We start from the raw sequence: 16410 nt of genomic DNA, 5'->3' as shown, positions 1-16410 counted from the left end.
CTTTTCAGACAAAGGTAATTATTTCTTATCTTGTGTATCTTTTTATCTTGCAGATATTATTTAGTAATCGGCCAAGTGGTTGCCTGTAAAAGAAAAGTTTTACTGGTACTCTTCTGCTGAAATACTCCCTGGGGTTCCCCTTGCTCCATAGGTTAAAGTTGAAACTCTTTAATGTGAGGTGTGAGATCTCTCACTGGCCTTTATTAGCTCTCTAGTTAAACTCTCCCCTCCATCTGCCCACATATGCACAGCCCCAGACCACCACAGTTCTCCTAGGAGGCACTCATTTTTTTAAATTTTATTTATTTTTAAAATTTATTTAAATTGGAGGCTAATTACTTTACAATATTGTGGTGGTTTTTGCCATACGTTGACATGAATCAGCCACGGGAGTACATGTGTCTCCCATCCCGAAACCCCCTCCCACCTCCCTCTGCATCCCATCCATCTGGTTTGTCCCAGTGCACCAGTTTTGAGTGCCCTGTTTCATGCATCAAACTTGGACTGGTCATCTGTTTCACATATGATAATATACATGTTTCAATGCTACTCTCAAATCATCCCACCCTCACCTTCTCCCACAGAGTCCAACAGTATGTTCCTTATATCTGTGTCTCTTCTTCTGTCTCAGATATAGGGTCATCATTACCATCTTTCTAAATTCCATATAGATGTGTTAATATACTGTATTGGTGTTTTTCTTTCTGACTTCACTCTGTATAATAGGCTCCAGTTTCATCCACCTCATTAGAACTGACTCAAGTGCGTTCTTTTTAATAACTGAGTAATATTCCATTATGTATATGTACCACAACTTTTTATCCATTCATCTACCAGTGGACATCTAGGTTGCTTCCATGTCCTAGCTATTGTAAACAGTGCTGTGATGAACATTGGGGTACATGTGTCTCTTTCAGTTCTGGTTTCCTTGGTGTATATGCCCAGCAGTGGAATTTCTGGGTCGTATGGCAATTCTATTTCCAGTTTTTTAAAGAATCTCCACACTGTTATCCATAGTAGCTGTACTAGTTTGCATTCCCACCAACAGTGTAAGAGGGTTCCCTTTTCTCCACAGTCTCTCCAGCATTTATTGTTTGCAGACTTTTTGGTAGCAGCCATTCTGACTGGTGTGAGATGATACCTCTTTGATTTATTTTTTAATTGGGGGATAATTGCTTTACAATATTGTATTCATTTCTGCCATACATCAACATGAATCAGCCATAGGTATACATATGTCCCCTCCCTCTTGAACCTTCCTCCCACCCCATCCCACCCCTCTAGATTCAAACCCAGTGCTCTGTCACAGTCATCGTGTTTTTTTTTTTTTTACAGCTTTACTCTTTGCACATTTGCTAAAAATGTCCTCACTCCCCTCCCACGTCACAGCTGACTTTAGGGTCCCACTCAACTCTCCATTCCATGGCATCTTTGCTATGGCATCTTTGCTAATGCCCCACCATATTCTCAGTGCCGTGTATGGATCACAGCATTTACAAGCATTTACTTTGGGTACCTACTTTCTTCAGACCATTTGTAGTCTCTGTAATAACCCCGTACTCAGTCGCTTCGGTCATGTCCTGTACAACTCTTTACGACCCTATGGACTGTAGCCGCCCAGGTTCCTCTGTCCATGGGATTTTCCAGCTAGGAATACTGGAGTGAATTGCCATGCCCTCCTCCAGGGGATCTTCTCGACTCAGAGATCAAACCCAAGTCTCCTGCAGCTCCTGCATTGCAGGCTGAGGTTTTACTGCTGAGCCCCCAGGGAACCCTTGTGATAACTCTGAAAGGTAGTAATTATTACTGCCATTTTAAAGTTAAAGTACCAAACCACAGGTATATTAAGTGATTTCTCTGAAGTTGTACATCTAAAGGGTTGCTGAGCTGGGCTCTGGACCTGGGTTCTTTCCTGCTCTGTCATCCTGCATCTCTGTATTCTTCCAGGGACTTCTTTATTATCTGAGCATGTATTCATCTACTCTGATCAGCAGTACATTTCTACATTACCAGTTCAATAAATAAAGGAATAGAAGAGCTTGTAGCTGATAATGAGTTTCAGGTATAAAGCAGTCCTATGATATAATCTTGGAAAATCATGTTAGAGCATAGCAATTTGTCTTTTTCAAAGAACTGTTTATTTAGATTTAGGGGAAAGTATTTTGGTTATTATACATTTTGTTCAACACATGTTTACTGCGTGCTGTGTTCTCCAAAGCCCTGCCAGGAAACAGACATTGGTATGATTGTTTCTGTCCTCAGGGAACTATAGGAACTTATGACAGACAGACATCTGATGTGGGTGTGTGTGTGTGTGTGTGTGTGTGTGTGTGTGTGTGCGCGCGCGTGCGTGTTCAGTCGTGTCCGACTCTTTGCAACACCATGGACAATAGACTACCAGCTTTTAGGCACTAAGAATAAAATGCCTCAGGTTTTTAAGCAGAGGAACATGTGACTACATTCAAATAGGACCAGGAAAGATTTCCTGAAGAATGAGTAGAATTCCAGTAAAAGGAGACTTTATGGGATGGCTGTTCAGGGACTAGAAGTTTAAAATAAATGTAAGAAAGAAATCTGGTTTGGTCCATTTATAATTCATATCAACGATTGACACCCTTTAATCTTAGATAAGAGCTATTTCAGTGATGGAGTATCAATTTAAAAAAATTTATTTTTTTGTAAAATAGATGCATAAGACAAATGTGGAGCTTAATGAGTACTAAGTGTTGATTTTAAGTGAGAAACAGGATGGGTTTGTCGTTGCATTTGTTGCATGGAATATCCTAGGCCCTGGGTATCACATATGGTCCTCTGTAAGGTGGGGATGACCTCTGGTAGAATTCCTGCAGTTTTGTTTTGCTAAAGAGGTTACCTTGTGCTGTTGCAATAGTCTTCTTAAGGCCACACTGCCCCAGAGTGGCTTCGCTTCTGTTCCTTAGCACATAATCTTTGGCTGCCTCAGCTAACTTTTCGACAGTGCTCTATTTTCTGGATTCTGGGCAGCCTCTTTTGGGGCTATAGACATTTTTTCCCCCTGAGGTACAGCTAGAATCACAGCTAATATGTAGATGTGGACAGTCAATGTGTTACAAAGATTTGCTCTCTTTTATAAACTCAGGTCAAATCATAGTAGTTTAGTGCCTGTATGATGTTCTGTAAAACCTTTAGATGGGTTTAGAGGAATTCTTCCCTCTTTTAGTGTTTACTCTCCTCTGTCACTTACATGACAAGTGTGTTCATGGCTGCTGCTGCTGCTAAGTCGCTTCAGTCGTGTCCGACTCTGTGCGACCCCATAGATGGCAGCCCACTAAGCTCCTCTGTCCCTGGGATTCTCCAGGCAAGAATACTGGAGTGGGTTGCCATTTCCTTCTCCAATGCATGAAAGTGAAAAGTGAAACTGAAGTCGCTCAGTCATGCCCGACTCTTAGCGACCCCATGTTCATTAGCACCCATCAAAATTAAAATCCAGGTGAAGTAGGCTTTTTGATATAATGTTTCAAAAAATATTCTGTTGCCTTCAGATGGTGTACAGAATAAACATCTTCATGTTTAAGACATTGTTCTAAAAGTGATAACAAAAAAGATTAACATGAAGCTTAGCATTCCTAGAGTTTGTTATTTCTAAAAAATGACACTGGGCCCAGAAAATGGATTAAATTCAGAAGAGGATACAGAAGAGAATTCAGTAGGAAAAAAAAAGCCCAAGAAAAAGTAAATACATTGGGTAAATGTATTTATTAGTATGTGTCCATGTGTGAAAATATTACATACAATTTTTGAACATTTGTTTAGCTGTGGTCAATGGAATTTTGGCTCATACTTTTGTAAACAGGTTTAAATGTTTAAAATTTGAAATGAATTTTTTTTATGCAATCATTTGTGTTATTGACCGAAATCTTCTGTTCTCGTAGATTTGATCCAGGCTACCAATGAGACCAATGTTAATATTCCTCAGATGGCAGACACGCTCTTTGAGCGGGCAACGAACAGTAGCTGGGTGGTTGTATTCAAAGCTTTAGTCACTACACATCATCTCATGGTGCACGGAAATGAGGTAAAGCTCGTAGACCCAAGTGTTCTTTTTTTGGCAGGGGAGGGGCACTGATAAGCCTTAAGGCCCTCTCCACTTTTACTAGTTAGAAAAATAAGAGGAAGTATATAGAAAAGTCATCTGGAGTACAGTCTTGCTCTTCTGTTTACCTGTTTTTCAGAAAAATGCTGTTAGACATGTGTTAAATATGTATATACCATGTAAACATATTAATGGATAAAAATGTTAGGAGAAAGAAACAGCAAAATTGTTTTTCCCATTGGAAGTATTCCTTTGTGCCTCTGTGTGAAAATTGCTTACATAACAGTGTTTCATTTTGGAAAATACTCACAAACTAAAAATTAGCCATTTTATATGGGATGCCTACTGAATCCTATTAAATTCAAATGTTTCTGTTATACACAGAAATGCAAGATCATAAAACTTAATTCTGATTCAGTGACTATGATTTAGTTTTTATTCCCCATTAGAGAAAACCAGGAGACTAGGAAACTATACTGAGTGGAAAAAAAAAAATCACAATGAGAATGCATATTTTTAGAAATTCCCTAAAAATTCCCTTTAATATCAGAAGTTGTTGAAATTAATGCTTTGAGAATATTGATATTTGATTCTGATTTTTGTTTTTCAGAGATTTATTCAGTATTTGGCTTCTAGAAATACACTCTTCAATCTCAGCAATTTTTTGGACAAAAGTGGATCCCATGGTAAGAATATTATGTTTTATAATTTTCTTGCTAATCCTTTTGGTACAGAATCTTTTGATTTTTTTAATTATTCAAAATTCATTGAAAATCATTATAACCGATAGCTCCACTGGATATCTAAGAATAAAATGTAAATATAACTATATATAGTTACTTTATAGTAGCTTTAAAATATTTAATTGTTAGGCAACTCAGCATATGAATTATATTTTAATTTTATTTTTTGTCTTTCAGTATTTACCTTAAAAAATAACAGTGGGTATGCTAGACCCACAGTTGTTTGTTTATGAAGGTATAGGAGGCAGTGAAGTTAAAAATACATTCCCAACTTAAAAGTACTCAGTTTTAAATGTTTTTCTAAATTAATAGGATTTGTACGACAATCATGTGTTCATTCACCATATTTTCTGCTTGTCTATTATGTATAGGCAAGCACACCAAGCATGAATAGTTCTCAGATAACTACATGTATTAAGTCTGAAATAATGAACAAAAATGCGAGGAAAAATCAGAAAAGACATTCTGTGCAAAGACGGTAGCATAACTAAATGGAATAGTCTTGGAATGTCTCATGCCAAAAGTATTTTTGCCTGAAGTAGGATTTTAAATGAGGCCTTTCTGGTACACTTATTCACCTCATCTTAGAATTACTTACATTTGAGGAGTTAAAAAAAATTGAAACTAAGCAAAGCACAGTTGAACATATTTTATTAATTGGTTTTATTTCCTCTGCCCTTCCTCCAGGTTATGATATGTCTACCTTCATAAGGCGCTATAGTAGATATTTGAATGAAAAGGCTTTCTCTTACAGACAGATGGCATTTGATTTTGCCAGAGTGAAGAAAGGGTATGTTGTTTTTTTTTTCTCATATTTGTTTGCACAGAGTAAGTCTTTATAGATGTATCTTTATAGATACATGATATATCTTCACTAAGTTAAATACCAACTAATTTTGGTCATGGAGGCCCAGTTTACAATCACCTTAAAAAAAAAAAGAAACTCAACTAGTAATATTATGAAAGCTAGCCTTGAGGTTGCAATGTTACTGTGCTTTTATTTTCATGCAGAAAATTTGATTTGCTGCTCAAAGTTGACATGGTACAACAGTTTATTTTGTTAAAATCAACTCAAAATTCTTGAATACTTACATACTTTTAAATAATTTTAAATGGAGAGAATTTAAACAAGTTTCATTTAACAGAATGTGGCTGTAGCTGACAATAATTATTTCAGTATGTTTTGTTTGAGGTGAGACTGAACTGTGTGTATGCATGGAGATCTGTTTTTGACAGGTAATACTGTTCTACTATTATACATTGTTGTTCCTGTTGACCTACTAAGTCTTGTCCCACTCTTTTGCAACCCCATGGATTAGCCCAGCAGTCTTCTCTGTCCATGGGATTTCCCAAGCAGGACTACTGGAGTGGGTTGCCATTTTCCTCCTCCAGGGGATCTTCCTGACCCAGGGACCACACCTGCATCTCCTGCATTGGCAGGCAGATTATTCACTACTGAGCAACCAGGGAAGCCCACACTATTATACATGCACACACATAAGCACACATACAAACACACCATAATTGAACTGATAATACTCATGTCCATTGAGTTGATGATGCTATCTAACCATCTCTTCCTCTGCAGATCCTGTATCCATTCATAATTTCAAATAATGGCAACATATAGAAAAGTTAATATTTTAGTCTCAAGAATCACCCCCAAAAGATATAGCTCTGTTTTCTGATAGCTGACCTAAATTTAGCTGAAAAATATAATCTTGCCTGTTCAAAACAGATTCGTTTCTTATGGGTGAACATTTTATAAATTAAGATTTTGGCTTTATCCCCTTATATTAGAGATGATTCTGGTTCATATGCCTTCCTCTGGCTTCTTATGTGGCCCTGGACAGCCTTAGCTGATGTTCTAACTCAATCATGACCTCTCCACAATAGAGCCACAGCCTTCATAGAAACTTCTGAACCCTGAATAGGCAAATAAGGGCACTTGGCGATTCTCTTCCTGCCCCAGAAGTGGGAGAGACCCCAAAAGCTGTCATTATCAACCCGTTCACATCACCTGGGCATTTTCCTGCACTGTTTTGGTCCTCCTGCCCCTTGACTATTTGGATACAGGGGCTCCTTGGGAGGCCTGCAGTGAGTGCTCCCTGCAGTGCTCCGTGCAGTCTCATTCTCTTCAGCTGGTTATTTGCACTCAGCTCTCTTTGACCAACCTGCAAATCAGAATGTCCTTTTCATCACTTGATGGTTATCCTAGTCTACAGGTTTTGAAGTCTTCCAAGACATGTTTTATTTCTCTCTCTCTCAAAAACAAACAAGCTGGGGTTTAGGGAACCTAGAGTGTTAATACTAGTATTAATATTTTTGTTGTAGACTTAGAAAAGTCCATTCATAAATTCAACTGGCCTGTTTCATCCAGACCACACTGAGGGTGGTGCATAGAAAGCATTGCCTGTGTATTTGAGGATTGTGAGTACAGAGAGGAGAACCAGCACGGCCTCTTCCTATCTCAAAATCAACCTGCAGGGCTCATATGGTAAAGAATCCGCCTGCAGTGTGGGAGACCTGGGTTTGATCCCTGGGTGGGGTTCCCCTGGAAGAGGAAACAGCAGCCCACTCCAGTATTCTTACCTGGAGAATCCCCGTGGACAGAGGAACCTGAAGGGCTATAGTCCGTGGGGTCACAAAGAGTTGGACACGACTGAGCGACTGAGCACGCACAGCACAGAAGGAAAATAGCTTAGAACAACGTGCATGGTCTCAAGTTTTCCACATACAAGTAAGTTTTGCCTTTTCCTTTCTTAATTGTAGGGCTGATGGTGTCATGAGGACAATGGCTCCTGAGAAGCTGCTGAAGAGCATGCCCATACTGCAGGGACAAATTGATGCACTGCTGGAATTTGATGTGCGTATCTCACCAGAAAATGCATCTTACACAGTTATGTTGCCTTTTATTGGAAAGTGGGCTGCAGATAAAGAATTCCCTTAGGAAGTAGATTTAGATTCCTCTCATGTCAGTGAGGGAGAAGACACTGGCGACCCACTCCAGTACTCTTGCCTGGAAAATCCCTTGGATGGAGGAGCCTTGTAGGCTACAGTCCATGGGGTCGCTAAGAGTCGGACACGACTGAGCAACTTCACTTTCACTTTTCACTTGCATGCATTGGAGAAGGAAATGGCAACCCACTCCAGTATTCTTGCTTGGAGAATCCCAGGGATGGGGGAGCCTCGTGGGCTGCCGTTTATGGGATCGCACAGAGTCAGACACAACTGATGTGACTTAGCAGCAGCAACAATAACATATCAGTGAGGGGCTTCCCGGGTAGCTCAGTTGGTAAAGAATCCACATGCAATGCAGGAGACCCTGGTTCAATTCCTGGGTTGGGAAGATTCCCTTGGAGAAGAGATGGGCTACCCACTCCGGTATTCTTGGGCTTCCCTGGTGGCTCAGCTGGTAAAGAATCTGTCTGCCATGTGGGAAACCTGGGTTCGATCCCTGGGTTGGGAAGATCCCCCGGGAGAAGGCAATGGCAACCCACTCCAGTGTTCTTGCCTGGAGAATTTCACGGACAGAGGTACAATCCATGGGGTTGCAAAGAGTTGGACACGACTGAGCGACTAACACTTTCATTTTCATGTCAGTGAACTGGATGAACAATTAGTTTAGGCTGTCAGTGTGGTGGAGATGATTTTGGTTGCCCAGATTGTCAGAGCAGTTTACAGGTATTAAATAACTTCAGTCCTGGAAAACCACAAGCAGTGCATTCTTGGATCTGTATGTTCAGAGCAGGATGGTGGCCTCCTGTTGTGTTTGACAGGATCAAGTGGCTGCAGAAGGGACATCCGGCAGGTAAATACCCCAGCCTGCTATTAAAAGCCATTTTATAGAGTCTGCTTGTGTGACACCATCCGCAGAAGAGAATTATTTTTCTTCTGTCATGGTCCTTCTTTTGGATGATACCAATATGACTTCTTTGTTAAAACCATACCCGTGTCATGACTCTGGTGTAACTACACTAGTTTATACATGTGATAAGATTATATAGAACTAAACACATTTGCAGCAAGTAAAATTGGAGAAATCTGAATCAGATTGGTATATTGTATCAGTATCCATATCCTGATTGTGAGATTGTACTATAATTTTGTAAATAGTATGTGGAATCTCTGGTTTTTTTTGTTTGTTTGTTTTTATAATTGAATGTGGACTTGCAGTAATTTCAAAATAAAAGTTCAATTAAAGAAACATATCTGATGCATGAAAATAAAATATTCTGACATATAGGGAGAGTTATGGAGAAGGCAATGGCACCCCACTCCAGTACTCTTGCCTGGAAAATCCTATGGACGGAGGAGCCTGGTAGGCTGCAGTCCATGGGGTCGCTAGGAGTCAGACACAACTGAGTGACTTCACTTTCACTTTTCACTTTGATGCATTGGAGAAGGAAATGGCAACCCACTCTAGTGTTCTTGCCTGGAGAATCCCAGGGACGGGGGAGCCTGGTGGGCTGCCGTCTATGGGGTTGCACAGAGTCGGACATGACAAGCGACTTAGCAGCAGTAGCAGCAGGGAGAGTTATAACTCACGTTGTTAGCTTTCCTCTATTTTGGTGGTTGACTAAAACAAAGATTTTCCTCAAATACTATTATTGGAAATCTCTGTTAAGATTATTTGGGTTAGTCTGTCACCAAGTCCTAGTCACAGCACCCAACTCCTGTGAAATTTCAGAAAAAGCAGCAAACCATGTTACTGTCTTATGAAAGATTTTACAGTAAAGAGTTCCCTTAGCTATATGTGGAACTACTTCCCTTAACTTTTTTTTTTGTCTTTATTCACTGATTTTTCTTAGCTTTCCTTACCTTTAATGATGGTATTGTCTTAATTAAAAGAGAAAAGAAGTCGTAGAATGAGAAAGAGCAGAGCAGGGATTGGGAAATGGGGAGAAATTATTCTTCTTTGTGCTGGTGATTAGAGTGTTTGGTGGGTGGTGGGGAAATGCTATGAGTCTCAAGAATTACTTTAGGGGTAGTTGGCTAAGGTGTCTATTCCCTATGCTAGGCTTCCTCCCTGAGTCACTGCAGGCCCCTGGTGTCTGAACTTTTCCAAAGAGACCACTTCATATGGGGAGGGAAAGAATGTACTATAACACAGTGGAAGCAGCAAGAGGACAGGTGTTCAGAAGTTGGGTTTGGTTTATCTGTGGCTCATTAATCAAATGTGTATTTTTCTTACACTTGATAGGCCAACTTCATTGACTTAAATTGAAGCAAACAATTGGCAATCCTTTTTTATATATTAGTAGGATTACGAAAAGAGTTATATAGCATCTGTTGAATATGAGTCAATTTCTTGGTAATAATTTGAGACATTTTAACACACTCTGAGAAAAATTGTCATTTGATGACTTGCAGTTAACAGATGAAATTTTCATCTTTTTTCTAGGTGCATCCAAATGAACTAACAAATGGTGTCATAAATGCTGCATTTATGCTTCTTTTCAAAGACCTTATCAAACTTTTTGCTTGTTACAACGATGGAGTGATTAATTTACTTGGTAGGTAGAATTACTGAATGGTGTCTATGAAGAGAGACTGTATCAGAATGCAGAGATTTAGATACCACAGACTTCATAAAAAATCTAAAGACATGACTCAGGTCACACTTCTGTGTGTTTTCTTACATCAAGGTTAAGTGCAGGGAATGGAAAGCACTCTAGGTATTTTCAGCAGAAAGGGATTCCATACAGGAGTTTTGGTGCTTAGAAAATTTTGGATTGACTGAAGGAACAGATTCTGGGCTTTGCCTCTTGGATTAAGACTCATAATGATTAATAACTTCCACTGTGCTGACAACCACCTCTGAAACCACCCCTGACATGCTCCTATTTTGAAGTAATTCCATACGTCTCACCATCTTTCCTTCCACATAAAGTGAAAATGAGATAGAGATACTGCTTGACGATTGGCCTACAATAAAAGATTTCTTTCTACTGACAAGTCACCCCTTCCTGGGATGTAATGATTCAGCAAACCTCTTCCAGCTGGTGCCAGTTGGAAAAAACATCTCTAAGTCAAGCTTGAATTCTCTTTTCTGTCAACTGGTCGTAGAAAACTCCCCAGCAACCATAGGCATCATTGGATGGGGAGAAATAGTTATCCAGAAGACATAGGTACAGTGGGAGTTGAGCCACCTGTTCATACAACCTTACCTGGGTGTTCAGGAGCTACTCCAGGCTGATCTCTTATATTACCACCTCCATTTGGTGATGGATTATATTCTTGCACTTGTTCAGCTTTATGGTTTGGTGTATTAGATATTGCTTGGTCTTACGATCACTTGGCATTCTCTGAGGTCAGAACCCTCAGTCTCTAGAAGCAAGCCAAGAGCAATTTTTCCAAAGGAGATTAGTTACTGTCTAAGAAAGATATGGCCCTGCTTCAAAGCACTAGAAGTGTCTACTGTATTTTCCTACTGGTGTGTGCCAGAGCCGTCCTGCAGCATTTGGATCTGCTGCAGGCACTCTGAGTGCCTTTCCGTCTTCAGAATCTAAAGCCCCACGGTGCTCCAGGTTGGAGCAGTTGCAGAGTCATCCTTGATCTGGGCCCTGCTTCCATGTGACACCATACTGGATGCTCTGTTTAGAGCGGCACATACATGTGTTGTGTGTGTTACCTCAAAACTGAAAAAAACTCAACAAAACACCTGCATTTTGGAAGTGCAAGGTGAAGCAGTTTGTTTTTCCTGTGGAGGGGACCTTTGGACCCACAGAAACTGCATTGAAGTAGCAGATCCCTAGGCTTTCATAGACTCTCTGTCCTTCCCTTTGACCTGCATGTGACTTATTAAGGCACCTACCATATACGAAATTCTTGCCCACCAGCTACAGCCAGCCTGATGTCATCAAATAGTATCCATTGACGTTAGCACAGCCAGAGAAATTAATATACTTAAGACAGTGAGCATGTACCGGCATCCTTGCCAGATGAAAGCAAACTACTTCTAATGGGCTCTGCTTGCTGGACTAAGTACAAAAGAACTTGCTAGTTTGTTAGATGCTTATCCCATGGCAGGAACTGTGCTGATTTTATGCTGGAAAGGACAACACATCTGGATGTCTGCAAGTAAGAATCATCACCTGATCAAGTTTCCAGTAACCTGTGGTTCATCTCTAAAATCCACTTACCTTTTGCACAAGCCAGATATGAAAGTTCAACTGGGAATATGATGGAACTGCTACCCTGTATGTTTGCAGAGATCAGGAAGCTGATGTGAGGATTCTGTTAGATTCAGTGTATTTCTGTTCCATCTACATATTCATAAAACTGGGAAAATAACCAATGTTAGTTTTGTGCATCCACTGATTATAATTTTTTTTATCTCCTAATCCCCAGAAAGCCTTCACTCAGATTGGTAGAAAATAATATCAACATTTTTGGGATCCCTAGAGAATAGCATCGGCTTAGAGTCTGTGTCCCTGAAAACTGGGTATGTCCCTTTCCCATGTGTGTAGTCACTCTGGTAAATGTCCCTTTGCCGTAGGGTAGGAATAGATACCTGAGGCTGTCTTTCAAGGCTTTGACTCAAGAATATCTGGAGGGCTTATTAAAATTGAGATTGCTGGACATTAACCCACAGTTTGTAATTCAGTAGATCTGGAGAAGGAGATGGCAACCCTACTCCAGTATTCTTGCCTGGAGAGTCTGTTGGACAGAGGAACCTGACAGGCTACAGTCCATGAGGCCACAGCTTTGGACATGACTGAGCATGCATGCAGCAGCAGCAGCAGAGCACTCATGTATACACATCTAATTCAGTAGGTCTAGGGTAGGGCCTGAGAATTTGCGTGTATAGGAAGGGCTTGAAAGGTACCGTTACCACTGATCTCTGGGAATTCCATTTGGGAACCACTGTGTTAGAGCTACTCACGAATGCTCAGGCCAGTATTCGGTGATTTTTGGCCTGTTCACTCACATTGATGAGTTATCAGTGACAACACAAAAGAAAATGTAGGGGTCCTTCTTTCCTGCTCAGAACTTGAGAATTTGTTTGGTTTTTCTAGACTTATATCAATTATTATTGTCCAATTCAGGAGGAAAAAGAATACAAGACATCTAGTTCAGTTTGTTTTCAGATCAGCATGAGTAAGCTTTTTTTTTTTTTTAACTTTACAATATTGTATTGGTTTTGCTATATATCAACATGAATCCGCCACAGGTTTACACGTGTTCCCCATCCTGAACCCTCCTCCCTCCTCCCTCCCCGTACCATCCCTCTGGGTCATCCCAGTGCACCAGCCCCAAGCATCCAGCATCTATAAGTAAGTCCCCTAGAATATCTGGGAGCTACTTATGTTAAAAATTATTTTTTTACAATTTAAATTTAACTCAGGGTCATGTATCTTATCTGGCAACCCTACTGCCAACATGATCATGGACGGTCTTGCACTGTTTTTAGTATGTATGGTTTTTTCCTCTTGAGGCAGACTTTGTACTTGTCTCCCGAGGGCAGGCTGGATTGCTGGGTTCTACACCTCATTCTCTGAATCGAAGCAGTTGGCGAGGGGAAAAGAGTAAGAAGTAGAAGGATGGGGCATAAGGAGAATTTTTATTTCCCTGTGGCAGGTGGGCTTCCCAGGTGGCACTGGTGGTAAAGAACTCGACTGCCAATGCAGGAGACAGATGCAGGTTTGATCCCTGGGTCAGGAAGATCCCCTGGAGGAGGAAATGGCAACCCACTCCAGTATTATTGCCTGGAGAATCCCATGGACAGAGGAACCTGGTGGGCTACAGTCCATAGGGTCACAAAGAGTTGGACACGACTAAAGTGCCTTAGCACGCATGTGGAAGGTGATTATAGAATCTCCAAGCAAGGCAGGACCAACATCTTCAGAATGAGAAGGAAAAGATTTTTCCAGCAAAGGTAGCTCATTTTGGTTTGAATCTACCAAGTACTTTTCTTTCTCAATAAGAGCCCTAACGTTCACAAAGGAGACCACACTGAGGCTAGAAATTTAACTTAGCCACACATGTTATAATTCAGCAACTCACAAGATTAGACTCTGACTTTAGCGATGACAGCCCTGTGACTGCAAGGATAAGATTATTGCAGGGCAGCATGGAGTACCATAGTCTGACTGGAGCCTTGAGCCAATCATTTTAAATCCTGTGTTGTCATTTTCCTTTTTAAGCTCTCGGGTGGAGTCAGAAGCAGGCGCCCTCCCCACCGTTCCATCTGCCTCATTCTCATCATGGTTCTTTCCCAGCCGCTGCTTGTTCTGATAAGCTTCATTCTAAGGTGCTCATTTCATAAAACCACAGGCCATAATTTAAATAATTATTTTGCTCCTCTGCAGCACGGATTCCACGAATCCATTTCTCCTCTAGTTGCAGGTGGTCATCTCTGCCTTCAAATTCAGTCAGGTTGCATATCTGATCCCAGACTCCCCCCTTTGTTTTTGAGGGTCTGAGTTCTAAAGCCAGTTCAGTGCGGAATATTGTGTCTATGCCAGAAACACTAACCACTCTATGTATTCTAAATAGAAGAGGATTCCAAACAAGGGGTTGGATCCTCATGTAATTGCTGGAAGCCTGCAGGAACTGGTTCTGGGCTCAGCCTCGGGAGATGCTTCTGAAGTAATAAGTTCCTGTGCCCTAGGGAAGCTGCTGCTTCTGGGTCACTCCTTTAAGGTGTGCTGAAACTGCCTTGGCTGCCTTGCAAACTGGAAAGCTGGAGAAGTGACCCTGGATGCTGTAATCCAGGGATTTAGGGAGTCAGAGCCAGTGGCTGTGACTGTGATCATTACCCTCAAAGCCCAGGAAGCTGGAGGATGGCAGTGGAGTGCTGAGGAAGATGTCTACCCTCCCAGGAGCTTATCACTTGCTGTAAGAGAAAACTGGACGGGTACAGGAAGCCTGCTGCTGCCTCAGTTTCCCCTTCCAGATCACCCCAAAGTCTGTCTAATGTGCAGAGCTGAATTTGCCATCCTGGCTTCTCACGAGGATAGAAAAAGAATGGACTCGGGCGTACCAGTGACTGTCGAATACAGGGCCCTGGGAAGCTTTGCCTTTTGTGGGGAAAAATTCCTACCTGTGGTTTGCCGTTCAAAATCACATGACTTTTATTTCAGGTGGGAGAGTTTGTCAGCAAGCCAAGTAAGATTTTTGCCAGCCACTTTTCTGACTGATCTTAATTCTCTTCTTTATGGCTCATAAATGTGAGCTTTTGCTGAAGTTCATTTTCAGCCATGTACTGTTTGGCTTTTTCTGTATGCTCTTCACGGAAAAACGTTTATCTTCATTATGATGAGACTTACATCTATTCTTTCCGTTCTTCCCTTCCTCCTGAGCTTCAGTTTTGCATGTCTACCGATATGTTGACATTTAAATTTAGATACGCTAGTAAAGTAATGCTCAAAATTCTCCAAGCCAGGCTTCAGCAATATGTGAACCGTGAACTTCCAGATGTTCAAGCTGGTTTTAGAAAAGGCATAGGAACCAGAAATCAAATTGCCATCATCTGCTGGATGACCAAAAAAGCTAGAGAGTTCCAGAAAAACATCTATTTCTGCTTTCTTGACTATGCCAAAGCCTTTGACTGTGTGGATCACAAGAAACTATGGAAAATTCTGAAAGAGATGGGAATACCAGACCACCTGACCTACTTCTTGAGAAACCTATATGCAGGTCAGGAAGCAACAGTTAGAACTGGACATGGAATAATAGACTGGTTCCAAATAGGAAAAGGAGTATGTCAAGGCTGTATATTGTCACCCTGCTTATTTAACTTACATGCAGAGTATTATGAGAAATGCTGGGCTGGAAGAATTACAAGCTAGAATCAAAATTGCAGGAAGAAATATCAATAATCTCAGATATGCAGATGATACCACCCTTATGGCAGAAAGTGAAGAGGAACTAAAAAGCCTCTTGATGAAAGTGAAAGAGGAGAGTGAAAAAGTTGGCTTAAAGCTCAACATTCAGAAAACTAAGATCATGGCATCTGGTCCCATCACTTCATGGGAAATAGATGGGGAAACAATGGAAACAGTGTCAGACTTTATTTTGGGGGGCTCCAAAATCACTGCAGATGGTGATTGCAGCCATGAAATTAAGACACTTACTCCTTGGAGTAATATGTCCCTGGTGGCTCAGATGGTAAAGCGTTTGTCTGCAATGCAGGAGACCCAGGTTCGATCCCTTGGTTGGGAAGATCCCCTGGAGAAGGAAATGGCAGCCCACTCCAGTATTCTTGCCTGGAAAATCCCATGGACGGCAGAGCCTGGTAGGCTACTGTCCATGGGGTCGCAAAGGGTCAGACACGACTGAGCGACTTCACTCACTATTCACTACTCCTTGGAAGGAAAGTTATGACCAATCTAGATAGCATATTAAAAAGCAGAGAGACATTACTTTGCCAACAAAGGTCTATCTAGTCAAGGCTATGGTTTTTCCAGTAGTCATATATGGATGTGAGAGTTGGACTGTGAAGAAAGCTGAGCGTTGAAGATTTGATGTTTTTGAACTGTGGTGTTGGAGAAGACTCTTGAGAGTCTGACGGACTACAAGGAGATCCAACCAGTCCATTCTGAAGGAGATCAGCCCTGGGATTTCTTTGGAAGGAATGATGCTAAAGCT

At 41.1% G+C, this 16410-nt stretch overlaps 1 protein-coding gene across 16 annotated transcripts in view; it reads left to right on the top strand.

Annotated features, from left to right (window-relative positions):
* SNAP91 (synaptosome associated protein 91) overlaps positions 1 to 16410 on the top strand; it is a 169573-nt gene that overhangs the window by 56295 nt on the left and 96868 nt on the right. For all 16 annotated transcript variants that reach the window (XM_027551022.1, XM_027551021.1, XM_027551026.1 and 13 more), the window contains exons 3-7: positions 3912 to 4054; positions 4683 to 4758; positions 5503 to 5605; positions 7588 to 7681; positions 10220 to 10331. In XM_027551022.1, the coding sequence (XP_027406823.1) occupies positions 3912 to 4054; positions 4683 to 4758; positions 5503 to 5605; positions 7588 to 7681; positions 10220 to 10331 (528 nt within the window). The remainder of the gene's footprint in view (positions 1 to 3911; positions 4055 to 4682; positions 4759 to 5502; positions 5606 to 7587; positions 7682 to 10219; positions 10332 to 16410) is intronic.

The sequence above is a fragment of the Bos indicus x Bos taurus genome, chromosome 9 (assembly GCF_003369695.1).
Source record: "Bos indicus x Bos taurus breed Angus x Brahman F1 hybrid chromosome 9, Bos_hybrid_MaternalHap_v2.0, whole genome shotgun sequence".
Taxonomy (NCBI): domain Eukaryota; kingdom Metazoa; phylum Chordata; class Mammalia; order Artiodactyla; family Bovidae; genus Bos; species Bos indicus x Bos taurus.
This window is presented reverse-complemented; position numbering and strand designations above follow the sequence as displayed.